Source organism: Beta vulgaris, chromosome 4, assembly GCF_026745355.1.
Source record: "Beta vulgaris subsp. vulgaris cultivar EL10 chromosome 4, EL10.2, whole genome shotgun sequence".
NCBI classification, from domain to species: Eukaryota; Viridiplantae; Streptophyta; class Magnoliopsida; order Caryophyllales; family Amaranthaceae; genus Beta; species Beta vulgaris.
In genome coordinates, this window is record NC_079205.1 from 58,639,769 (window position 1) to 58,666,220 (window position 26,452).

The following is a 26,452-nucleotide window of genomic DNA, read 5'->3' on the forward strand; positions in this document are numbered from 1 at the left end:
TCTATCTACTGAGAAAAGGAAAATGAATTCCAGAATCTAGGCACTCAGAAGAAATAAGGTTCATAGTTACAGGAGTCAAAGAAGCACCACAAGCAGTGGAAAAACAAACTGGTTCGCACACAAAGAACAATAATAATAATATGTGCACCGGGTGCACATTAAATTTATTGTGAGACCACTTCACTTTTAGCCAAAGCGGGTCAGTCTTTATGTCAAAAAGGGTCACTTTTAAACAGAGGATAACATCATAAATTAAATGACTCACTACCATATAAGTGAAAGTGGCCCATGAAGGGCAATAAGCTACCCCTATCTCACAACAATTTATTGTGCAATGGTCTCATTCAACAATTTGTGCATTAAGAAATTCGCACCTAATCCTGAAGGAAGCTATCCTCAAATCACTTCACTTTTAGCCAAAATGGGTCACTTTTTATGTCAAAATGGGTCACTTTTAGACAGAGGATAACTTTATAACTTAAATGAGTCACATCCATACAAGTGAAAGTGACCCATCTAGGGCAATAAGCTAACCCTGTCTCACAACAATCTATTCTGCAATCGTCTCATTCAACAATTTGTGCATTAAGAAATTCGCACCCAATCCTGAAGGAAGCTAGACTCTGATCTAATCACTAGAACACAACAATTAATTTCTAATAACTCGACTACAAGAGTTATTTTCTAATAAATGGACCACAAGAATTACATCGGTGAAAAATGTATACAAGAATACAACTAAAGATAAGGGGGTGTTTGGTTAGGGGTATCTTGGAAAGGGTAAGGGAATGAAGTAACTTGATTCCCTTACTTGTTTGTTTACTTCATTTAATGAAACCCTTTACCCTCTCCTTAACCCCAAAGCCCTCGACTCTCTTACCCTCACCCCCCCTAAGGTTTCACTTACCCTTTCTTTGACTAACATTTACCATTTCCTTGACCAACCAACCACCACTTGACCCAACCATCATCATCTGAACGCCTAACCACCACCACGTGACCACCCAACGACCACCGCATAACAACTCGTCGCCTCTACACCAACCAAACCACCGTTCACCCACAAAACCGCCTCTTCATCCACCACCTAAACCACCGTTCACCATAAACCCTAAAAAAAAGGGAGAAGTGCTACACTGCAAAGGACTTCCTCGTGGCTGAAACTGAGGCAGCGCAAGTGACGGCAGCAAGTAGGGGAAGGGAGGAGGCGATGCAGGGAAGGAGAGGGAGAGGAAGCGACACAGGGAAGGTGACAGTATAGCGCGAAGCAGAAAGGGAGGAGTGTGTGACGCGATGGGAAGGGGGAAGGGGGTAGACGGCGAGTCGGAAGGGGGAGGGGCTACAGCGAGTGGGGAAGGGAGGGGGACGGTCGGCGGTGCGTGGCGCGACTGGGGTGGGTAGGGAGGGAAAAGTGGTGGTGCTACGGTGGAAGAAAGGTAGGAGGAGGAAGAAAGAGAAATGACCTTGTATCAACCAAACAACAACTAACATCTAAGGATTTTCCTTTCCCTCACTACCCCTTTGTTGATTCCGTTCCCTTTACCCCATGACAACTAAAGGCCGCCTGACAAAGGTACTATTAAAATTAGCTACTTGGAAAACATTAAACAAATCGTATGCCTGTGTAGAAAGCAATCATGTAGGCAGCTTCTTTGGTGACTAGGAAAACTTTTCAAATCTTGATCGCATGTCTAGAAAACCAACGAATAACTAGTATACAATATTTTAACTTCAAAATGGCATAAGATAACCTGTTTAGATGGCATTAGTGGAGACAGGCAAGACGAGACCGCCCTCTGCACAGCTTCAGAGGGAGTATTGAGCACATCAAGTAATTTTTCAACAACTGCATGAACTTTAGGGTCATCCTGACAGAAGAGTAGATATTAGATACCATCACACAAATGATACAATTGAGGAGTAATGTAGCAAGCAACACCTTTCCCAAATGTTTCGCCAAAGCCCCAGTAAATATAACTACACCTTCACGGACAAGATCGTACTGTTCTTCATCAGACGCCTAAATAAGAAGGAAAATTATGAATCATATCAAATTAAGATAATTTTAACTGTCATAAATATGAGAAACTGACGACAAAATCCTGGAACACGGTGACAGTAAAAACAATAATCAGTAATCAGCATACCTTTTTATTAAGATAGTTCTCAAAAATTGGAAACAACAAGGACACGTTATCTCTGCCATGCTTGTCTATAATCAATATACCAGCATTGATCATTCTCCCACGAACATCTCCATTGGGATCAGCCTAAACAATCAACAACCACATTTGTGTCTAATTAACTGGACATGAGAAATGATGAAGAAAAAAGAAAACTAGGAGCAGGTGCACAAGTGTGGGCTTCAATTTGATAATGGTACGGGTACCAGACGTCCAGAACTGACATACACAAATCTGATTTATTTTTTTTAGTACATGATTTTCTACCCATCAAAATATTTGGACAATTTTATATGTTCCCTCCATCCCATAATAGTCTGAAAACTTCTCTTTTTTGCTTGTCCCAGGTTAGTTAGAACACTTCTATATTTAGCCTGGTCCCACTATAATTATTCTTCCTCCGTGTTTTTAGTTGCACCATTTGTTTTTGCACAAATTTTAAGAGAGAAGGAAATTGGACGCCTTTGTCGATCTAATTAGTTCTCTTATTAGGGGAAGAACGGGAATAGTTAAGGGTAATAAGGTAAAATAACATCAAAATCTTTGCCAGAAAAAGAAATGGTGCAACTAAAAGAAAACAACCCAAAATTGCAAATGGTGCAACTAGAAAAAACAGAGGACGTATTAGGTTTCTGACATTCCTTTTGGCCCAAAAGTAAAAAGTACATGGGTCTTGTACCTCTAAAATACTCAACTTTCTCTATCTTTCAATAAGCAATTACCCCACTAACTCCTATCACATAAACCTTTCCAATAAAACAACGTTTGACAACCAAATTACAACTTATATCCTTAAATTACGTGTCCTAACAAGTGTTCAGAATATTCTAGGATGAAGCGAGTAGATTCATGGTCTACAACTAAACTAATACATTAAGTATAGTATTTCTTAATATTATTACTACTAAAGTCAGTGGAGTACTTAGCATTTATCAAGCAGCCAGGAGCACATTTATTACATAAAAGTGTCCTTTGAACTGATAGATTTATCTACTACTTGACTCGATTATTCAACTCTTGAGAAAATTGAAACCAGACCCCATTATGTAAAGGCACCTGAGTCACTTTAGGAATCAAACTTCAGTCTTCCACTTACTTTCCTTTTTGATAAAGAGCGTGAAATTTATAAGCCTAAACCCTGATTTGAGACACCATAGCTCACATCTCAGAGAATAGCTTTACTGACAGCAAAAGCAAAGAACAACAGAAGAAGACAACTGACTATCTTCTCCTTCAGAACTGAAACTATGATTAGTAAATTGCTTGGGGTGAAGTTCTTTAACTCATTTTGAATTTATTATTCCTGCGCTAACAATGAATTGTGTCACTTGATTGGGCAAACTGGGTCATGACCCAAAGATCCAAAACGCATTTGACCCTAGATTTAGGACATGCAATGTAGTATTCTTGTCGGGAATACCCAAATTCTGGACAGAACTATCCACTAGATGTGTATAAGGAACTATATACAGAATACCCTAGGGTAAAGAATATGTGAGCACTAAAACCATAAGCAGACACCCTCAACAGAGAAAGACATAACTTGCTTGCAACAAAAGAACTATAAAACAAAATTATACTAAATGCTTATACGCACAGCCCATATTAAAAAAATTGATCTCTCTCCCTACACGGAAACTTCTGAGAGAGTAGCCCCTTCAAAATATACTAAAAGAGGCATCCTCTTTCCACGGTCTGTACCACATACCAATAGTACGACAACTTTCACTCCACAGTCAAATAACTAAATACATCAATTTTCTATCCATAGAAGCAAGACAAAGAAGAATGACAAAAGCAGCTTAGCAGGATCACTTCATAAAACAATGCTAGACGAGCACATTGTCCCTGCACGAGCATTTCATGCATGAACACAAGGAAAGGGGAGTTCGATCAATGAATTACCAGAGCTCGAGAAATTAGAAACGTCATGACAACAGGGAGGTCTTTGGTTCTCAATACATCAGCAGCAGAATGTAATGCCAATGCAACTCCTTGTCTGCCCAGCCAACCAGCATCAGCATGCCCTTCTTCAAAACCAGCATCACGTATGTATAAGGTAAATAGAGTAGCAAGGCATTCCTGCAAACAACCATATAAAAATTAAACAACGTAAATGCTAAACTACTGTATAAGACCAAACAGCTACAATTACCTGTATAGTATCAGGATTTTCATCTAATGCAGCAGCTAATGCTTCAGCTGCGGCCAAACGAACATTATAATTAACATGCGAAAGTGCTTTATACAGTCCTGAATAGTCAGTCCCAAGATCGAATCCATAGCGATCCCATAATTCTTCAGCAGCTTCAGCGATTGACTGTTAAAAAGTTACAAATAACCAAATGAATCTTCAAATATAGAACAGAACAAAACAAAACATATAGTTCAACTTCCACAAGTAATTAGGTATTGTGATAAATAAAAGGCCTTACTGACAGAGCACAGAAAGCTATACCGGATATGGCCAGCCTCTAAAATTAGCTAAAGCAGTCAAAGAGCCACCTAGCACAGTTACAACTGGAAGAGGGACAATGATCTATCTCTACACTAATGTTTTACAATCTGTAGATTTGTTAATTTGTATCCAAACAACATTGAGCGCCCAGCATACCAAAAGCCAAGCTAATCTACATTAATCAGGAAGTGAAAGATACCCAAGCGCGCACACACACACACACACACACACACACACACACACACACAGAGAGAGAGAGAGTCTATGATCACCATCCAGCCAAATCTATAATACCCGAGACATTAGCACCAGAAAACAAACCATTCAATTTAACGTTGAGGAAGGACATCCCAAGGATTCCGAACTAATGCTCTCTCCCCAGTTCCCAAGCAATCATGTAGGCCAAACAGCAACTAAAGTAATTACTAAAAGAATGAAACACAGTCCATCCAGAAAATATGTCAGCATTAAATATTTCAGTTCCAAGCCAAACCTTGTCTGGATCATGCAATGCAATCCAAATACTTGTAGCAACTTCAACATTCTCAGCCAGACAACGGCTAGAGACAGCAGGAATGCATTTTACAGCATTCAAGCAGGCCATTCTAACATGAACATCTTTGGCAAACACACCATAAAGGGCCTGCCCAAAAAAATAAAAGAAAGTATAAAACAAACCAAGAGGAAAAATTTTAAGCCAGATTACATTAAAAAAACTACAACACATACAGATGCAACTTCATCAGGCTTCAAACCCAAACACAACTCATTCAGAGTGGACCCAATAGCTGCTTGATGAGCAGGAACTACACCAAGAACATGATAAAGAACCTACATGGAAAATATTATACATAGTATTAGCATAATGCAAAACAATTACACCCAAGAGACAATATTAAGGCACAGCAAATTCAACAGTATTAAGCTGCCACCACATAACTGATAACGTTCTCAGCCTGGGGAGAGGCAATATTGGATCTGTATGCAGATACAGGACCCGAAGCACCTCATTATGAACAGCTGTTTTCTCTGGTGACAAAAGAATCCACTCCATGATCTGTATATAGAGTTCCATACTTCCATAATCAAACAACAAAAAAGAAACAACCTTATCATAAATATCATTCTGAGCAGTAAAAATTTACCGGAAAGACAAATAGATATGTGTCCACTGGAAGAGGTCCATATTTACATGAAACAGTTAATCCAATAACTACTCTATTTAAAAGACCAAGAGCCGGCTTCTCCTTCGCTTCCTCCACATCAGTTGCTGAAATGAGGTCCAAGACAACATGGCTTTCCGATACCTCAACTAGCCTTAGAGCAGTAGCAATGTCGAGTGCCCAATTACTGAGTGGAGGAGCAATACATTGAGACAGTTTCACCAAGGTTTCATAAGCAGCATCGCCCACTATTTGTGATCGAATAAGAGGATTGACAAACTTCACCTGAATTCGGAGAATATTAGTATTAGCATCGACAGGAAACTTTGGCATCAGGTTATAAATGTGATGAAGAGTCATCATATCTAGCATCTCAAACATCAACAGCAACAACATAAAGATGGGGTCAGTTGCATGAGTCAAGATTTTATTTCCAATGGTCATCTACATGGATCCACCTCCATTCTTTTCTATAAATCTAGTTTCTTCATATAGTTTTCAACGCCCTCCATTCAAGTAATCATCAACCTTCCTTGACTTCTTTTGAAATCTCCCGTACCCAAACTTTCCACTACCCCAACCTCTGCATCCTCTATACAACGTCTCATTTGCCCAAACTTATTCACATTGTATGAAAATCCAAACTTCATTCAAAAATCCCCGTTACGAACTCTATCTCTTAATACGTTCCCGCAAATGCATCTCAAACTGTTTAATTTTGTTACCCCCATCTTCCCAGTATGATCCTTCCTAGAAGCCCAACACTTAAACCCATGTGACAATGTTGGTCTAAATATCAATCATAATAATTTATGTTCAACCTTAAAGGTACACTATGATTGCAGAAGTTCCCAGTTTCCCCTCACCATTTTAGCCACCCTCATTGAATCCTATGAGTCACAAATTAGTCAATATCCCCATTCCTTTGTAAGATCTACGAAAAGTACTTGAAACACTAATGAATGGCTAACTCCTTTCCATCTAATGTTACCACATCCTCACTTGTCTCACTCTCATTACTACAATAAAAACTCCATGTACTTTGTTTTGCTCCAACTTAGCCGTAAAGCCTTGAGATTCTAACATTTGCCTCCATCATTCCAATATAGAATTAAGCAATACAAACACCCTCTACTCGCATAGATCCTAATACGAATAGGTTGGGGTGTTGTTAACATATTAGATCAAGTGCTAAAAAGTCCCTCGCATAGACCCTTGGCCTCAACTCCCTTATGTCAAGTGCTATATGCTTCTGCACAAATATCTCCATATCATTCTTAACACCCTCGACTCGAGTCATCTTTGGCCTCCCAATTTTTTCCAGGAACTCCATTATCTCACTTGTCACTACCCCTTACTACTGCAACCTTTGGTTGACATTTCAAATGTCCAAGCCAACGAATTAGTTCTCTCATATCCTCAATATGCAAAACTCAAACCTTCTTCTGAACATCTTAATTCTGTATTATATCTCAAAAGGATTCAAAAATATGTATCTCAAAAAATAGATCTTCAGTACACCACATTGATCACTCCTAAATGTCTAGAACTTCAAACGAAATAACAACGCTCATTCGATAGTATCTTATAGAATTTAGTCTTCATACTTAAAGGTCTACGATGCAACATTATACCTAGTTTCTCCTCTCCATCAAAGTGGCCTTGATTGTGAGTCACATATCCCCATCGCAAAACCTCTGTACATCAACACACAACACCAAAAACTCCTCTCAGGATAACTCCTTATCATCCGATGTCATTATATTCTCACTTGACTCTCACTTACGACTAAAAATGCACTGCAGCTATGCTTAGACTTAGCTTAAATCCTCTCGTTTCTTACGATTATCTCCCACACTTCAATGAAATACAGGCTACATCTGTTTATTACTTATGCAACGAGGAGGACTTGGTGCACATCCCTCGTGTAGTCCAATATAGGGGTTTCCTCCGTCACTCTTCAAGACATCCATCCTGCATCTGTTTCAACATCTCAATACATATCCTTAACCAAGTCAATACATGGCATACCTTTTCCATATTACCCACCAAAGCATGTTGAAGGATCATATATTAGCAAAAAATCACAAGTGAAATGGCTCAACACAAATGATTAACCCAGAAACACATCATCAACGAGAGGGTGTCTTTCATAATTCAATGCAATAAACAAAAAGACCAATTATAAGGTTGTTCCCAACAAAAAAATGTCCTAGTTGAAATTTTACAAATATGAAGGACAGGAATAATCACATCACTTTTTTCTGTTGGGAGGACAGCTTTCCCCCCAACTTTGTTCCCCATGTTTGCTATTAAGTTTGTAATATAGTCAAATTCCCATCAAAAGAGAATACAAAATATCTAACCGATGAGTAGGATTTGACCAATAGTGTTCTAGAGTGATTCCAAGAAATGTTAATAAGGTGGATATGTATTAATTTAAGTAAAAGGACAACAAAAAGGGACCCAAAACAGGAATGTAGTACATACATATTTTAAGTCAACAATTCCCATTTCAACCAGAATTAGTCCACAAGTTCCCAAAAAGGTGGATATGTATTGATTAAAGTAAAAGGACAAAAAAAAAGGGAACCAAAACAGGAATGTAATACATACATCTTTTAAGTCAACAATTTCCATTTCAATCACAATTAGTCCACAAGTAACCAAACCAATTGACTAACCAAAAACTAAAATAAAATCTTCATTGGAGTCTTTGACTTTCAGATAAAAAAAATTGATCATGGCTATTAGAATGCGATAACCAGAACCTCTCCCCACCCACCCCCCACCCCCCACCCCACCCCACCAATCAACAACAGGTCCTTCCAGGCTTCCACTGTAAACTAAAAGGGTGCGGCTGAAACTTCCTCGTCAAGGATTAAAGTACAAGTATCATCATAGACAAGTAATATGTGTCAAGAAATCTAAATTGTATCTTACTAAACAAATCTATTTAAACATTATTGTATTCAAATTACTCCCTCCAATTAATAATAAACATTAACGAACTCGTGGAATATGATTCAACACATACTTTGCAGTAAGATACTTCTCTGAAATGGCACCTATGTTGAACCGGGGGGAACAATAACAAATTAAAAAGGCATTAAATTATGAATCTACGAAACAAAGATAGCAACCATTGAAGAAAGTTGACTGTGCGTGAAGATAGGATTGGCAATAGCCATCGCTCCTAGCGCCCTTAAAACCAATGAAAGATTCCTCTGTATGGCCTTGACCTTCCCCCTTATAGCAGCCTCCTCCTTCAGGAGTAATTCACGTGCCTCTTCTTTACCAGTCTTTGCTTTGTCTATAGACATTACACAATGCAAGAAATAAATGTCTGGACTCGTTCTTACAAATCCATCATGGAGAAAACACTGGAAAGAGATGAAAAAAGTGTACCATTTCTTTTTGCTGTTTTGCCAGAGTCTTTCTTGCCTAACCCAGCGGCGTCTCTTCGAGTCGGGTCTTTACGTGCAGAGTGATTGATACTCACATGTTCCTGGCAAGGAATGCCCGATAAGAATAAAGCATAAAAATAAAAAATCAGATGTCAACAGGAAAGGAAGTAGGAACAGAAAGATCACCTTGTTGTTCAGCTCTTCAAAGTCTCTGGAAGCAACATACACACCAACCTCAGTTGAGAGAATGCCCTCTGGAGTGTTGAAAATCTGAAATCATAAAAGTATATGAAAAGTATACAGAAACAGAAAAACGAGTAAACAATGGCTACATATAACCTTCACATACAAGCCGAGCTAAACATTTTTATTTTCCACAAAATTATGATGCACAATATCATTAATGATATAAAGTTACAGTTAGATAAACAAAACTTCGATCCAACAGCTGTGGAGAGACACCCCCAAAAAAAAAGTTTGGTAACTGCAATTTCACGTATTTCCAAAGAGCCTATACGGAAGGGATTGCGGTTTGCCAAAGTCCTTATCTGATGTAACAAGATACTAACTACCAATCGACAATGCTGCTAAGGTTTCATGTCTTGACTCGACTTTCTGTGAATGGCTCATCAAGCAAATCGAATGGCACATCAACCTAATTAGGCGTCCATTTTTTCTACTCAAAATCTGACCCTATGGCCATCTAAACCAAAAGCAATAGGGGAAAAAAACACATCCCTCCTAACAAATAAACTTAATTCATCAAATGCATGCTTCATCAGATATTGTAAAGCCATATTCTTGCTCCATCGTGCATTTTTCTACTAATTTCACCTAAACTCGATCAATTATTATGTAATGTTTCATAGCTAAATGCATTATCAACACCATCAAGACTAAGAGCCACACTCAAATCTTGTATAAAAAAATCTAAGCAGAATTGTGTTTATTTGGATTATAGAAAAAAAACACAATGAACAAAATCAAGAAACTATGTTAAATACTCAACTACACACACATAAAAGAGCCGAACCAAGATTATTGAAGAAATCAATACTCTGGCACATAAATGAATAAAACAGTGTGTTCAAATCTTTACCTGAATGTCATTCGGGAAAAGAGTATTATGTGTGTAGCGATCCGACAGATTGCTAAAATGCTGTAAAATGATAGAGCCCACGAAACTCAACACTAAGAATTGGTACATGGATCTCAAAAGTTATTAACATTTACACTGAAAGCTAAACATTATGTGCTTCACCTTTTCAAACTCCAAATAAGTATCACTTGGAGATATAGTCATAAGAGTACACAAGGAATTAACAGCTCCTTGTTGTTCAAGAGGACTTCCACTCATTAATCCTGTTGGTCCTACAAGAACCTGTAAGTAAAGAATATATGAAAAGATTTGCAAAATCATGAAAAATAAAAACTCAAAAACTACAGATTTCCTATAGACTATAGTTAGCCGCCAGGGTAATTTATTAGAACAGATTCCTTCTAGATTCGGAAGCTATGTCACGAAAGGTAATATGGTAAACAGAAGGTCAAAATAAAGTTTATCACATTGTAGAAACTAAAATGTGTACTAACTGAAAACTGCCCTCAACATATCAAAGGTTGCTGATATCCTGATGTCACCGAGTGTTCACTGTTCAGTCCTAAATGAATCACAACTTTCAGGAAACCAACAGCGTCTTAAAGGTATCCACATGATGCATATTGAAAACAGAAAGGGGCACTCTCAGCCTACAAAAACTTACTTCCCTTCGTGTATATTGGGCACGATACAGGGGCGGATCTAGCGTGGGTTCAACTGAACCCACGCAAAATCCTGGAAAAAAGAGAAAACTGACGAAAAAACGAAAAATAATAAGTGTACATTAATCTTCTGCGCGCTGTTTACTTGATTGAAAACGTTTGGCTCAGTGGTCAGCTGAGCAAGATGAAGTTTTCCCCAAATGTTGGATGCGGAATCGATTCCTATAAAGACTTGAAGAGCGTTTTGCTTCTCCTCTTTCTTATTTCTCTTTTCTTGTTTTACTTTCAGGCTCCTGCCTCATATTGCTTTTCTTTTTTTTTGTTTCGTTTTTTTATGTGAGTTCAACTTCTTTTTTTTTAAGTCTTATGGAATATATGATTCTCATTTTGTTCATTTTATTTTGTGAAAATCTATCTAAACAATCTCAACTTTTACCTATCATTTGAAAATAAATTTGACTTTGAATTGTTATGAGAAATTCCAAAAAGATTGAGTGTTATCTTATTAAATAATTTGGACTCTTTATTTTTTAAAACTCAATATTTCTAAGTGCTACAAGTAATATTTCTAAGTGCTATAAGTAACTTCTACATTTCTTACGCTCTTCTTATAAGTTATAACAGTGAGAAATGTGTTATTCCTCCTTTATTGTTCTATATAGAACATATCCAAAATGGTTAAACAATGCAAGAAAAATAAGGGCCTGGATTATTTTGAGAAAGCCCTCTAAAACTTGAGAAAGTTCCTGAATAATATAAAGTTGGGATTATTTTCAAAAAGTGATTGAAAGATGAGAAGGTGGGTTAGTGTTAAATACTAGATATTGCATGGGATAATTTTAACATTTAAAGAATGGATGATAAACAAATTATAATAAGTCATAAATGATTTTACTACTTTTTAAATGTAATTTTTGGTTGTAATTTAAAATTTGGACTAGTGTATTGCAATTTAACTAATCTGTTTTGATTTTTTTTTCTTTGAATGATTTCGAACCCACATGGGTCAATTCCTAGATACGCCACTGGCACGATATCATAAATACTCTCCTCTATTGCGATTCTGGTAGTGATCAAAGAACAGAAAACAGAATGGCAAAAAAATTTGTACCCTGAAATCATGATGAAGTCAAGAAAAGTCATTGAACCGTAAAGGTTTTCTTACAGCAAAAGGAAAAAAAAGAAAAGACAAGCACTCATAAATTACGAAATATAGAGAAGTTTGCATATAGATAGTAAGGGACTTACAAAGTTAATGGAACAATAACTCACGCAGAAAGGATTCAAAGGAGATTACCCTCCCACACCACACACACCAAAACCAAGATTATTATACTATTTTTTATAGGTTTAAGGTTTGTATATCTCTAACCTTATTGAAAAAGAGAGCAATAGATACAAGATGCTGAAGATATGAGATTTGGTCATGGACTTAATATTGAAGATGAAGAGCATACATATTGAATACTGAGTAGTCTACTCAACCCCGGAGGAAAGAGCCAAGTTCAATAACAAGAAATTTCACGCCAAGTAGCAAGTTTTGTCAGAGAAGTGATCAATAGCAACTAACTAACAAAACAAAGGGTTACTATCACTTACGCACCTTCACACACAAACAAAAGTACATAATTATCATAGATAAACAGTGCCACAAACATCGACTAGGAAGATAGCCACATGTTTCTCTTTAAATAATAAAAAAGAACCTCTAATTGACATTTAGGACCAGCTTCCATTTTCTAATTGATAAGCAACTTGGATCAAAGTCCTCAAATTACTAGTTCATCTCATTCTGAAACATGAATCAACTCCATATCATAAAATCAGTATATATGGGGGTTATTGCAGGTCAGAATCATCTATATTACTTTTGCACAACTCAACAACTTCCATAGGTATAACAAGAACAAACCTAAAATAATTTTAGACAAAATAAATTAATATATAAATAAAAAAACAAGGGGAAAGAAAAGTCACCTCACATATGTGTTTGATCCCCTCAGCAATAATGCTAAGAATATCCAAACCCTGCGATCGCAAGCATGTCGATATTCTCTGAGAGCAAAGAGACCAAAAAATCATAATGAGCATGAGGTGGTAAAATAAAATGGAAGGCTCAAATAGGTTCAGGTAGCTTTCACTTATCCAAGGAAAAAAGATCTTGATTCTTGAAAGCTAATAAATATTGCAAACCATTAAATACAAGCTCAAACTTAAACAACGTTAAATCTATCTTCAGGTTACAAGGAAGGCGGCTTCACAATCAAAAAATTGTCGTGTGCAATGACTGGCAATAAAAAGGGACAATGAAGCATAACAAAATATTTAAGCAATCAACAGGTGCATAGGAACCCAGTATGCTACACATAAGAGAGAGAAAGAGAGAGAGAGAGAGAGAGAGAGAGAGAGAGAGAGAGAGAGGGAGGGGAAGAACCTAAAATAAACATGAGTCCACAATAATTTTATGTAAGAGGTAACCTATAGAGCCAATAGAGTTACCTGCCATATTCCATCTCTCTTTCCAGTGCCAAGCAAAGCCGGATGATGTGAGCAAAATATTATGTGACCACATGTCTCTGGCGCAGCCACAACAGCTGCAGAAGATATAAGTACTAAGGCCTTCACCATTACTTCTACAGAAGGAATGAAAGAGACAGAAGCTTCCACTGCATTTTCTGTGTCACTACAAAACAACAGATTAAGTACCCTAATTGCCACATAACCTTGCTGATGGTTATTTCCATTTATAACACACAGCAGTAGACATAATGTACATTACAATGAAGCGCCACTCAAACATCCAAAGTAATGTTCCAGGGTCATAAAAAAGCAAATGAATAACAGCTTAAAGTCAGTTGGTAGTTTATGTGGGGTTAATATAGATCCCCCTGTCCTAAAAGGGTTCTCCTCTAGTTGAATCACCAGGGAGTACCCCTCATTTATTGGTTTTTCTTTAATGTAAGATCTGTAGAAAAAGTTGTTTGAGACACTTGCTTCTTTTATTGAGGTGTACGACCGCTTGTTTAGAAAGCATTGCAAAACTGGGAGGGGGGCAGAGGGATTAAGTGACCAAATCAAATTGGGAAAAACTAAAGCCCATCTAAATGACTTATTGGCTAAATCTACGATCTATCCTTCTCAAGATGTAGGCTCAACATAACTACTATTTCCATATAAAGCATGTGTATATAAGCACGTAAAGCAATGTTCAGAAGAGCAAGTATCAAACTAATTGGATTAAGGGCAGCAAGTTACATGCCATTTAAAAAGCCAGGGATGGTAAATTTAGCAGAACCACATTAATCCTAATTCATGAAAAAGATGGTTGTAAAAAAAATATTGAATTGAAACAGTACAAGTATAACATTGAAAGAAGATCTATAATGATAAGAAGGCATAGCCGCATATTAAAAGGGAGGAAAAACATAATTCTAAGTATACTGATGAATGAACCACCAATAACAGTTATTATTAGTCAAAACAAAGCCGGACGATAAACCTATACTACAGTAATAAAATAACACTATAAATAAGCAATATTATAACTTTAACAAAATCCCGTAGAATCAAATACTAAATTTTATTAACAGCTACAGCATCCAACCACTAGAGAGAGCCATGCTAGCCGAATCCGATAAAGATTTTCTTCCGCTAGTCCTCCCCAAACAATAAAAGCATGTTGGCTAAAGATCCAAGACAAAAGTTATGATCCTGTCATTGTAACTAGTATGTTCCACAAACAAGAAGATAGACCACAATGCAAGAAATTATGACTTGCAATCTCCTCAAAAATAATAACGAAAATGCCAAAGCCTCACTCCCAATAAGACGGGGTCGACTGAACTTGCCCTCTCCTCGCAAAGTAAAATGCATATATCAACTATTATAATAGCAGACATCATTCCTTAACAGGAGAATATAAGAGCACAGAAATTCCCTAACATTCTCAAATCTTGCAGAAAAACACCAACTATGAAATCAAATAAATCATACTTCAGAGTATTGAAGTAGTAAAAGCAACAACAATAATAACAAGAGGCACATGGTAAAAGATACCTTATTTGTAGAAGACGAGCTTCTGCCACAGCTGAAAGGAAAACTGCAAATTCTTTCAAAAGCACTTCTGTTCTCTCGGGAACTGCTTCAACAATTCTTTTGGCAATGCCATATGCAGATTTGCGGATGTGCCATGATGGGTGGCACAAAAGATGGAACAATAACTACAGTGGACTAACAGTAATCACCACCATTATTACAACAAGGAGGAGACGCAAACAACAACATTACTAGCTTACCTGAAACAAGGTCTGTACAACAAAAGACTCCAAAATCCTGTAAAACAGTAAAGGAATTAAATCTCATTGCTATTGGCAAAAGAAAACATTTAACAGAAGTTGAAGGAAACAATTAAAATTATTCTCTAGAATAAAACAAATGGAACCCACAGAAATTAGATCAGAATTCACCTTTTGGTATGGTCCACTAACAGCACATGAAGGAGATCAACACAAGCTAGACAATCTTCATCTGATAGCTTTGGAACCTAAAGAAATATGTACAACAAATGAAAATGGTTTAAGGGTTATATACATGACATGGTAGCATTTAGCTAGCAAGAAAGAAGATAGATAGAGTCTCAACAATGCAGGGAGGTAAAGAAACAATACATACATCATACTTCTCCTAGTTCAAAAATCATGCAACCAAGCTCCTATGAGCAAATTACATGCAATACTGCAGGGTAACTTGACAAGAGTTAATCGACCATCTATCCTTTCAGCTTTTCCTTCTCTCTCTCCCGTTGTGGACAAGGGTGGGTGTAAATGAGACAAAGAGTAAGAGCATCTTGTCCTTTCCAATGAAGTATGAACAATTACTTTCTCTGTCGTTAGCTTCTCCTTAATTACAGTAAATGACCTAGATGCAAACTACTCGAGGCTCCATCAATGACTCATTGAAAAAGAAGATTTTACCACAAACCAAATACCCCCTATGTCCCTATATTTTTCACATGCGGGCTTGGCACAGAGATCAATAGTAGCAATCAGAGAAAAAAAAAATTTGGAAATTCACGGAGAAAGAAGATAATGATGGGCATTGGAAATCATTGGATGGAGTGAGCAGAAAGCGATCATGTGATGGAGAGGGGAAAGTTAATAATACCATTTATATTGCGTCTCAGTACCCATGCTCTTACTGCTAATTAGGTAACACCGTCCAATTGCATCCCCACATTACTGAAACCCCAAAAACATTGATATGCAAGGTAGTCTAGTAGTCTAGAATTCCAAAAGCAGTAAATGGAATCTATTGAAAGGAACAATCAAGAGAAAAATATGGGTAACTGTGGTGTCAATGACGCAAAGGGCAATATAAAGAGAATGATACAGTCATTTGTGGTGTCACCGTGTCAAAGGTACAAAGGGTATAAGGATCTTGACCATGAAAAAATTTCCGGGGTTGTGAGAGGGTTGTATTGCCACATGGCGCAACAGTTGTACCAGAAAAGTTCACTACTTTAATCTCAATTTTAAATACAAGCATACTTGCATAATGCCTGCTTGAATCTTATTCTCAGGAGATTCGACAATGATCTAACATCGTTAGACATGTTACGAATCATAGGATAGAACATACAAATACAAATGAACAAATGATACCATGGAAAGAGGAACCAAGGATGGTTCATTTTGAGCAACTAAAGACCAGATCTTCTCCTTCATAACAGCCTCCTCTGGAAAGCAGATTGTAAAAGAAGGTTTTAGGAGAATATCTTCATATTTTATTGCAGGAAAAGAAGAAGAAAAAAAAAAAAGACACCCACTAGAGTCTGATACAGAATTCAAAAACAAATATTATTAGCTGCAAATTGAAAAATACCTGCTTTCATATCAACAACTGCCATCTTTGCTACCAAAAGCAATGCATAGATGCTATCCAGACGCTGAACAGATTTAGTATATCCTGTTTTTACTATCTGAATAAGAGGTCCCAGCAAAGATGACACCTATGTTGTAACATCATCACCAACAAAATTGAAACTTCAGAAGAAGAGCAATAGCCAAACTAAAGAGAGCGACAGAAAATGCAATATGAGACCTGTAAAGTGACATCAGCATTATTGCATATCACCCTTAGGCATCTGAGATGACCCCTTCTCAGACCTTCCTTCTCTTTCAGTCCTGAACTGAAAAATGAAAGTATGGCTGGTTGGACACAATCTGCACCTCGCGCTAGCCAAGAAGCTAGCGCAGATAAGATAGCAAGCTTTACTTCTTCATTTCCTGCAATGATTAATAAAACGGATTAGCCACAAGAAGCAACTAATAAAGAGCATAGTGTGTATGTAGAGCCAAAAAAATTGAGCCAACCCGAACCTAACCAAACAAATAGCCGGTTAAAGTTGAGATTATTATATTACTCGGGTTGACAGCAAATAACTTGTATCACTAGAAGGTTAGGTAAGGGTTGACATTTACATCCTGAAACTGACCTTCTATGATCCATCTAACTCATTATTTAATAACTCGACCATAAAATTACAATCATAAATGTGAAAAATAGTAAAGACATAAGAAGTTCGAAAGATTGACCACAATTATATTTCATAGAAAAGCTAAAATTGCATATATTCATTTCGTGAAATTTTTTGCCCTATTTTACATATGGGTTAAGTTCGGTGGAGAAAATCTTATCTCATCTCATCACAAAACCTGACCCAACGGTCTGCTTGCTACTATATATGTATGTCTCACTTTAAACTAGTTTGCATAGTTATCCATTACCATCATCCTTGTAACAAGACAAGAGGAAGCCGCACAATGAAGATGAGAGGTCATTCAACGATTTTCCCCCAGGAGCATTGGACAATTCCTGCAGTGCATTGAACATGCCAACCCTTTGAAAAGGAAACTGCAGTCTTCCCTCTGATCCTGTTTGTTATAGAATACATTACAAATATAAGTTAATTTTTATAGACCTCTACTTTTTAGACCAAAAGATAAAAAGCAATGGAAAACATACACCCAATAACAGCAACCCAAGTTATAACGCCATAACATGTTGGCATCATACCTCCAATTATAGCTTTAATAGCTTTAAACATTGTATCAGTAACATCTGGATTACTGGATTTCTGACTCAAACACTGTATAATTGCCAGAGCACCAAGCCTCCTTCCTTCATCGGCATGACGAGCTTGTGTTAATACCACAGGGAGAAATTCCATCGAGTACTTACTCAAGTCAATGCTCACTGATTTCAAGAGAATATCAACTGGTTCCAACGCAATCTCAGGATTTCGTTTCAACATTTTAACAGCTGAAGGAACAACAACATTTCCAAATTCTTCATGAGCTAGACACAAAAAAAGTGGACCAAAAGCTTCACTTAGTCCCTTAGCTGGCTTCTCTCTGGCATTAAGGACAGCTTTCACATATAAGTCGAGGAACATTGTCTGCACAAAAAAGTTACTTTAGAACTCCATCTGGAGATAACAGTGGAAATGGCGATAATATAATCTAGACTATACACACGGTGGAACGTATCAGATCCCCACCTTGTGTTGTCCAAAAGAAGGATGCTTCCGTGTATATTCTATCAACAACCAGATAATATCAGGACATTCTTTATAGGGTATCCTTGCCTCTTTCAACTCTTCAATGTAGCTTGTGTGGATATCCTGGGACTAATGACATTGGAAATAATAAGAAAATAATGGATCCCAGCTCAAAAACTTATTAAAAGAACTAAAAGTAAACCAGCCAATTGCAAATCCAGAATATTAGTTAACAACCTTCGACAAAAAGCTAAAAAACAATCGTTTAGAAGCCCTTCTCTCACGAAACGATCCTTTCATAACAAGATGAAGCAGTGATGTCTGTGCCGCAATTACTCTGGACATAGCATTCTTTGAAATCGAGGAAAATTTACTGCTACTCAAAAGGAAACACGACCATTTAAGCAGCCTGTAGGATCCTATGTGTGAATGAGACTTTTGCAGTCTCTCCATAAACTGAACAAGGGAAGCTGCAAAAGTTTTCATGAATATAACCTCACTCAATGCCTTTAAAAGAACATCATCCACAGCTTTCCGTGATCGAAGATCATCATAAATGCACAAAGTTCTAAAAATTATATCCACAATGACAGCTGCAACCTCACTTGACATATCTGCAAAGAACAATCAATTGGGACGATGGTGTTAAACTAAGCTAAAGAATGAACTTAAACTAAGAACATTTGTAATACAAACTATTTTAGTATCTAGCAATAACACAAGGGGTCTACGGGATATATATGTGTGTGTGTATGTGTATATATATATATATGGAGATTGAGATGGTTGAGTAGCGACATCACTTCCCACCCCATATCACTGAGGTATATGGATCAAACCTCTTCGGACTCATTTGAGAAATTCTCCTTATACACCTCAAGTATGCCCCCTTCACCTTACCTTTACAAAATAAATATATATATATATATATATATGTATGTTTATATGTATGTATGTAGAAGTGATTTCATATGAGAATGCATACTTACATGAGAAATGAGAATGAATTTTACGCACTATAAATCTTATGAATAAGTGATATAACTCTAATAAAAATGTGATGTAACTCCAAAAAAAAGAATATTAGAAGAAAAAAATTCAAAAAAAGAAATTCTTTTCTGGGCTCAAAATTTTTTAAGGCGATATAACTCTAAAGAACAAGTATTGTAACTCTAATCCAATCGTATGGTTCACAATCATTCTCATTTTTCATGTAAGGAGAATTCTCATGTGATCTTGCCCCTATGTATGTATATGTATGTATATGTATATATGTATGTATATGTATATGTATGTATATGTATATATGTATGTATATGTATATATGTATGTATATGTAAATATGTATGTATATGTATGTTATAGTCAAAGTATTGGGTCAGAGCATCTGACCTAAACATTAGCCCACTTAAACCTCATTATCAGTTTCCTCTTTCACTCATCAAACCCCACCCCCATCGTCTTCACTTGCAACGCAGACAGGCGGTCCAAGCTTAACACTCTATCCTCTCCTCCTCCCCCTCCGGCCCCTCTTCCGTCACTTCCCACCACTTACCCAAAGGATTAATCGACAGTGGCGGTTGACTATCTCAGAGAAATGCTCAACAAGGGGCTCAAGGATAATTCCATTGTCTATAATAATCTCAGCAAGGGGTTTCAATTGTTATTTTTTTTGGCGTTTTTATTTTGGATATTCAATATCTGACTAAATATTTGAATATATGATTAACGATTTAAATATGCAAAATCAGACATTCAAAAGAAATTTTCAAATACAGAGAAGTGCATAGAAAAATTTGTATCACCTATTGAAATGTTTATATTAGATAATCCTATATATATATCAGCCATTAAAATGTTTATATCAAATGATTAAATGTCTATATCAGATAATGAAAGTTTTTATCAGATATTCAAAGCTTATAATCAGATATTGAAAGCTTTCTATCAGATAATCAATTTTATGTCAGATAATCAAATGTTGTCGTCAGATAATCAATGTTGATATCTTATAATCCAAATGTTGAATGATCTGTATCATATATTGAATGAATGATATGAGTTATTTAAAAATCAGTATCAGATAATCAAATGTTAATGTCAGATAATCAAATGTTAATGTCAGATAATCAAAGGTATATGACACATAAACAAATGTTGTTGTCAGATAATTCAAGTTTGTATATCATATCAGATAATCAAACTCTATGTCAATGAAAACTATGTAACATAAATATAAATATAGAAACTTCACGGGGGCATACTTCATACCACATGGGCACACCATGTCACGGTATAAATAATATTCGGAAGAATTTAGAGTTTATATCGATAAAACAGATAAATAAAGTTCGAGATATACAGGCACTGTCGGGATAAACAGAAGACTTGCAACTTTAGAGTTTTGCAATATTTGTAACATTGTATGTAGCTCGAGATATGCTCCGAAATGAGATGCATAAAACCACATATTAATACAACCTTTTCAGGTAACTACTTTATTTGTTGTACCATTGTGACTTTTAACACTACTCACACACTCCACTTTGACCATCTTATATTATTTATATGAAAGAAAAAGCATTGTCATGGGATCATGTTAGATTTATCTCCACATATATTTTCACGGTATCATCTTTTCACAATACTCTCTCCGTCCCAAAATATAGTTCCCATTTCTCTTTTTTCACGGTAATTTATGCAAGTAGAATCTAAGAGAGATAGTAAGGATTTTTTATTTATTTAAATAAAAGTTGTATGGGAAAAGATAATTTTAGAATAGAGAATGAAGAATAATTGGTGAAAGATCATTAATTGTAAAATTTTGGTTGAATAAACAAAGGAAAAAACAAATTTCAAGAAGCAAATCAATTATGGGACACGGTTTTTCTAGACAAATTATGGAAAAATGTGGAACTAAATATGGAAATGGGAACTATATTTTGGAACATCCAAAATGAAAATGGGAACTATATTTTGGGACGGAGGGAGTATATAATTGTGCAAAAGTAAAGATTTAAATGTTCAATATTGTCTTTTGCAAAACCTACAAAGGAAAATGGTAAAACTAAATTTATAAAAAAAAAAGGGGAAGTATATCATATGTAAATGTGTCAAAAAAGAAGTTCCAACTTCCAATTTAATAATTAACACAACAGGATCGATATTTAGTTAAGAATATATATAAGTCTCCAAGTTAAAATAGGTTGAAATTTTTTGTTTGGCTAACTACGGCAACAATGATGTTTCAGTAAAGTTCCAAATGGAAGGGACGGCATACTATAATCATTTGACCTAAGAATATGTATTAACTTCAAACCAATCGGATCTCACGAACATACATAACACGAACATACATATTATGCATTTTTCTTTGATATAGGATTGAACTAAAAGGGTAGATATTTTACATCTAGTATTATAGCTTAAGAACCATGATATCCACACAATTAAATACATGAAATTATTTCAATTTAACCACATTTAATTGAAGTAGTTAGGGCATACAATACAAAGGAAAATGTTCCCACAATTAATTGCATGACATTACTTCAATTTAACCAAAAATTAGAAGACCTAATTTTAGAGAAACCCTAATTCATGAACTGCAAAACATTTGGGAAATTGTTGATAATTAGATACAATAGAGGTGGGTGGCGATCAATATTCGGTCGTTTCCGACACCTCATCTCTAGCGTTCGTCGCCAATCAAGTTTTGTAGGTCAATCGTTCTCTCTTTCTCTCTCTCCGATATGCTCTCCTCCTCTCTATTCGACCTGAACCCTACTCCCTAAGAGTGAGAAGTAGTCACGTGTTCTTTTTTCCGTTCTCTTAACCTTCTCCTCTCCTTTTTCTTTTTGGCTTGTGTTTTTCTTAGCCCCGGGTCAAATCTTTTTTCTTTGAATAAAAAATTACATTTTTTTCCACTTTTAGAGTTAATATTTATAAATCCAATAGCTGGCAACAAGTAGCCTAATTTCACGGGTCGACTATACGTCAATATGCAAATTCTAGAGTAGCTAATTTTAGTCCGTAGACATAGCCTGTATGTTTCATTATAGCAGCTTTTTTTTAATTATTATTATGTTGTTTTAAGTACATATATATTCTATAATTGATTATAAGGTTCTTGGCACCAAAGGTGCGCCTTGCCTACGAGATGCACATGCCCTCACTTTGTGCCTTGGTGCGCCATGCGCCTTTTATGACTAAGAGTGCAATGTTACAAGTATTAAATATGAAAAGGAGTATGTTACTTTGAGACAAATAAATACAAGCCCGTGTTTACTTTGAACATTCCCTCTAAGAATCCTTCATAATATAAAGTCAAAAACTGAGTTACATCCAACAAATCTCATTTTGCATTGTGTCTCATTCATAAGTAAAATTCTTACTTGAAAGTGTGTCTATTAATAGAATATCATAAGATTAGACATACCAATAGTTCTATCTTTGAAAGGCATAACTTCTAAGCAACTGGTTTCCGTGACCTTTTTCACCTATGCAAATTCTGGAACGGCTAAACATACCTCCTCATCATTAGAAATGCAAAGACTTAAGTCTTACCAAACTGACTACTAGAAAAATCACTCTCATCAATTTTCACATAAAGAATTATCCTTTCATATATAAGGCAAACACCAAAACTCCAGCAACATTTTACCTCTATTCATAAAAAAAAATCCCGAGCACACAATAAAACCCAAATTAAAATATCCTTCCTTGATAAATAGGAGCATGTTTCTCCTCAAATGGGAGCAAACAAGATTACCATATCGGAGCTCTTTCACAAGGCAAACATGAAACAACATTACCATATGTGCGCTCGTTCACATTATATCGAATATCGACCTAACTCCAAACACTTCATTTTCCATCAATTAGTAATCCTGTGAAAACTTCAATTTTCTTCATTCAGCAATACAACTCATCCCTAAAATCCTCATGCAGTCTAAATTCAACCAATGCCACCACACTACAATTTCCACTTGCATCAAACCAACTCAAAATGAAGTGCTATTACTTCATCAAAAGCCAAAAACACACTTCAAATTGTTCCAAAATTAAAAATTCTAATCAATTGAGTGCAAGTAACGATACAAACAAGTGTTCAATCGTACAAACGAATCTTAGTAACAACACATACCAGAAAAATGGAATATAAAATTAGCAATAAAAAAAAAGTAACAAAGAATGAAAAATTAACAGAGAGAAATACCTGTATTGCTGAGAATATCGGGAATATCATAACGAAAGATTCGAATGCGGCGCTTAGTAGAAGAAGTAGTGACGGACTCGGCGAGTGAGCTCAGCCTCTGAATTGAGTCCGCCATTGAAGAAAGATTGAGTAATCAGATGAAGATCCAAATGATTTAGATGAAGAGGAGAGTGAAAATGCGGGTAAAATGATGAAAATGGTGATCAAAAAAATGCAGATATGGAGGAGAGAGAAAAAAGAGGGTAAAAAGTGGGGGGTTTGAATATATATTAGGGTTTTAGAGATGTGCAAGTGCAACAGCAGCTGCTGCTGTAAGAGTAGTATACTAGTATGTTGGGTTGCTTTGGAGAAGACAGAATGACTCGATATTTCAGAGTATATTTATGGTTATGTATGAATATTGCAAAGCTGGAATAGCTCAGTTGGTTAGAGCGTGTGGCTGTTAACCACAAGGTCGGAGGTTCGACCCCTCCTTCTAGCGTCAATATTTTTTTTTTGGAAATTTACTTTGTCCAAAAAAATTTGGTTTGTTCCTCGATTATTATTTTTTTAATATAAGATAAGAAAAAAGAACATTAGGAGCCACACGAGGGGCGGTCCTAATCTATACTATTATCTAAAGCAGAAGACAAAAGCTGACGTGTCAAGCTCACATTAACCGAGCAATTCTAGAGCTCCTCACAATTAAACGCTCAATGAGAGTGTCCACGTGGCAATGCATGTTTTTTTGGCCGAAAAATTAATGAAAAATGCAAATGATTTCGGAAATTAAATGATTCATTTTTTAATTTAGGCAATTAATATCATGATCTCATAAGAGATTTCTGGAAATCAAGGATATTCCATTCATATATTAATGTGATTGAGAGTTAATTATGGGTACAATTTCGTAATTCAAAATTCAATGTAATATCAGTGTTGGCCGAATTTTTTTTTTGCCATATTGGGTTTATACGAATATTTTACTAATCAACTAAATACGGGAAGTAATTTAAATTATCAATCAATCTTAATTATTCCCTCACTTAATGGTAATTGTCAATCAATCAGTTAATTTAAATTGATACTATCCGAAATTATATTACCAATCAATCAATCAATAGTTATTCTGATTGTCAATCAACGATAATTACCTAGATAACGTATATTTAAAAAAAAAAACGGAAGATTTTTTAGTATAAATAGTGTCGTTTTCTTTTCAAACATCCCAACTCAATTTCGGACTTTCAATTTGCATATTGATGTCAACTTCTTCCCCTACTTCTACATCAATATTATGTTCTCCTCCAAACATAATAGAAACCGAAAATCCATCAAAAAAATGGCCCGCTAAAGTTGAATATTTGAATTTCTTAGATGTTGAATCTATGGTTTTAACACTCTTCCGTGGAGGTCATTTTTATTTCCACAATGTGTCCAATATGTTTACATATGATTTTAATAAAAGCAATGAAGTTTGGGCTTATGTTGAAGACGTTTGGACAACAATACATGGTTATCGTCCATATTTTGATTATTCGAACATGATGTTATATGATCTACAATGCATTCTATCAAGAGCTTACAAGATTGATGATGAGTATTTTGAAGATTTTGATTTAAACAACACGGAATGTTGTGGCGTTAACAACAAAGTATTAGTTTATTATCTATCAATTGATTAAAACGTAGTAATTAAAATTTGATTGTAATTGTCATTACCATTTTTATTATCGATAACCTTATTAAATTTCTTTTGGTTCATATTTATTTTTTAGTACGTAGTTGTAATAAGATGATTTACATATCTTTATGCGCTTTATTTATGTACTTATTTCTTTTGTTCTCATGTCATTATCAAATTATTAAGTACTTTGTCTAATGTATTGATTTTGATGATTTATAATTAATATTCTTGGACGTCTTCTTTATTTTTGTCGTGATTGTAACACAATTTGTCATTAGTTTCAATTTGTCGTGATTGTAACACAATTTGTCATTAGTTTCAAAGTTGTAAAGTAGTATTATCGGCAAAAATAGAAATAATATTTTGCGTCGGGTTGCACAGTGCAGCAAAATATAAAGAATAAAGGTGAAGGCAAGCATGTGAGCTTTCCTTCAGCAACTCAATTAACGAACATAACATGACGGAATTTGTAAGTAGCAAATGTAAATTATAGCATGATATTATAGACCAAAGTGATGCTTATCCCTTAGGTTTGATACTTCACGCTATACATACACAATGAAAAATCAAAATATTGTCTTTGCATCCAGTTGCAAGGTATTGCAAAAAGACACTACAAAAGTATTGTTTTTTAAATACTTTAAGCACTCAAACTATAAAGGAAGAAACAAACACTCTTCCCATTTTTCAATAGGTAATTCTAATCAAGAGTTAACCGATTATATGTTTAGCAATTGATTAAGATTTTCTCAAATTACATATATATCACATCTATATAATTATTATTCTTAATCTCTAAATATAGTTGCAAGGGACTTAATGACATTTGTGACGATGAAAAAGTTCTACAAAAACTATCTACTGAAAGCTTGCTAAACTTAATTATCATGGGATTACATTGATAAGATTGATTTTTTTTTTACATGATGTTTGAAGTGCAACAATCTTGAGGCTATTGTACGAGTTGGAATGGTAAAATAATTTTTTTGTACACTATTGTTTATGAACATCAAATTTTTTTGTAAATTTTTTATATAT

The 26,452-nt window shown here is 35.5% G+C and overlaps 1 protein-coding gene and 1 non-coding gene across 2 annotated transcripts in view; one reads left to right on the top strand and one right to left on the bottom strand.

Moving 5' to 3' along the window:
- Window positions 1-24,045, bottom strand: part of LOC104890446 (protein ILITYHIA) — a 42,709-nt gene extending 18,664 nt beyond the window's left edge. The window contains exons 1-27 of the mRNA XM_010675944.4: window positions 23,749-24,045; window positions 18,768-19,144; window positions 18,531-18,659; window positions 18,047-18,428; window positions 17,758-17,904; window positions 17,072-17,256; window positions 16,853-16,979; window positions 16,633-16,706; window positions 15,439-15,515; window positions 15,268-15,304; window positions 15,029-15,192; window positions 13,472-13,655; window positions 12,950-13,027; window positions 10,473-10,592; window positions 10,311-10,370; window positions 9,398-9,481; window positions 9,213-9,312; window positions 8,948-9,117; window positions 5,787-6,089; window positions 5,582-5,698; window positions 5,371-5,472; window positions 5,135-5,284; window positions 4,339-4,503; window positions 4,089-4,265; window positions 2,148-2,270; window positions 1,940-2,020; window positions 1,752-1,868 (exon numbers count right to left, since the gene is read on the bottom strand). Coding sequence (XP_010674246.1) covers window positions 1,752-1,868; window positions 1,940-2,020; window positions 2,148-2,270; window positions 4,089-4,265; window positions 4,339-4,503; window positions 5,135-5,284; window positions 5,371-5,472; window positions 5,582-5,698; window positions 5,787-6,089; window positions 8,948-9,117; window positions 9,213-9,312; window positions 9,398-9,481; window positions 10,311-10,370; window positions 10,473-10,592; window positions 12,950-13,027; window positions 13,472-13,655; window positions 15,029-15,192; window positions 15,268-15,304; window positions 15,439-15,515; window positions 16,633-16,706; window positions 16,853-16,979; window positions 17,072-17,256; window positions 17,758-17,904; window positions 18,047-18,428; window positions 18,531-18,659; window positions 18,768-19,144; window positions 23,749-23,863 — 3,945 coding nt within the window. The 5' untranslated portion in view covers window positions 23,864-24,045. The remainder of the gene's footprint in view (window positions 1-1,751; window positions 1,869-1,939; window positions 2,021-2,147; window positions 2,271-4,088; window positions 4,266-4,338; window positions 4,504-5,134; window positions 5,285-5,370; window positions 5,473-5,581; window positions 5,699-5,786; window positions 6,090-8,947; window positions 9,118-9,212; window positions 9,313-9,397; window positions 9,482-10,310; window positions 10,371-10,472; window positions 10,593-12,949; window positions 13,028-13,471; window positions 13,656-15,028; window positions 15,193-15,267; window positions 15,305-15,438; window positions 15,516-16,632; window positions 16,707-16,852; window positions 16,980-17,071; window positions 17,257-17,757; window positions 17,905-18,046; window positions 18,429-18,530; window positions 18,660-18,767; window positions 19,145-23,748) is intronic.
- A 110-nt stretch (window positions 24,046-24,155) lies between these two features.
- On the top strand, window positions 24,156-24,229 carry TRNAN-GUU (transfer RNA asparagine (anticodon GUU)). The gene has a single exon. It is a non-coding gene; the product is annotated as a tRNA-Asn (tRNA).
- The last annotated feature ends 2,223 nt before the right edge of the window (window positions 24,230-26,452 follow it).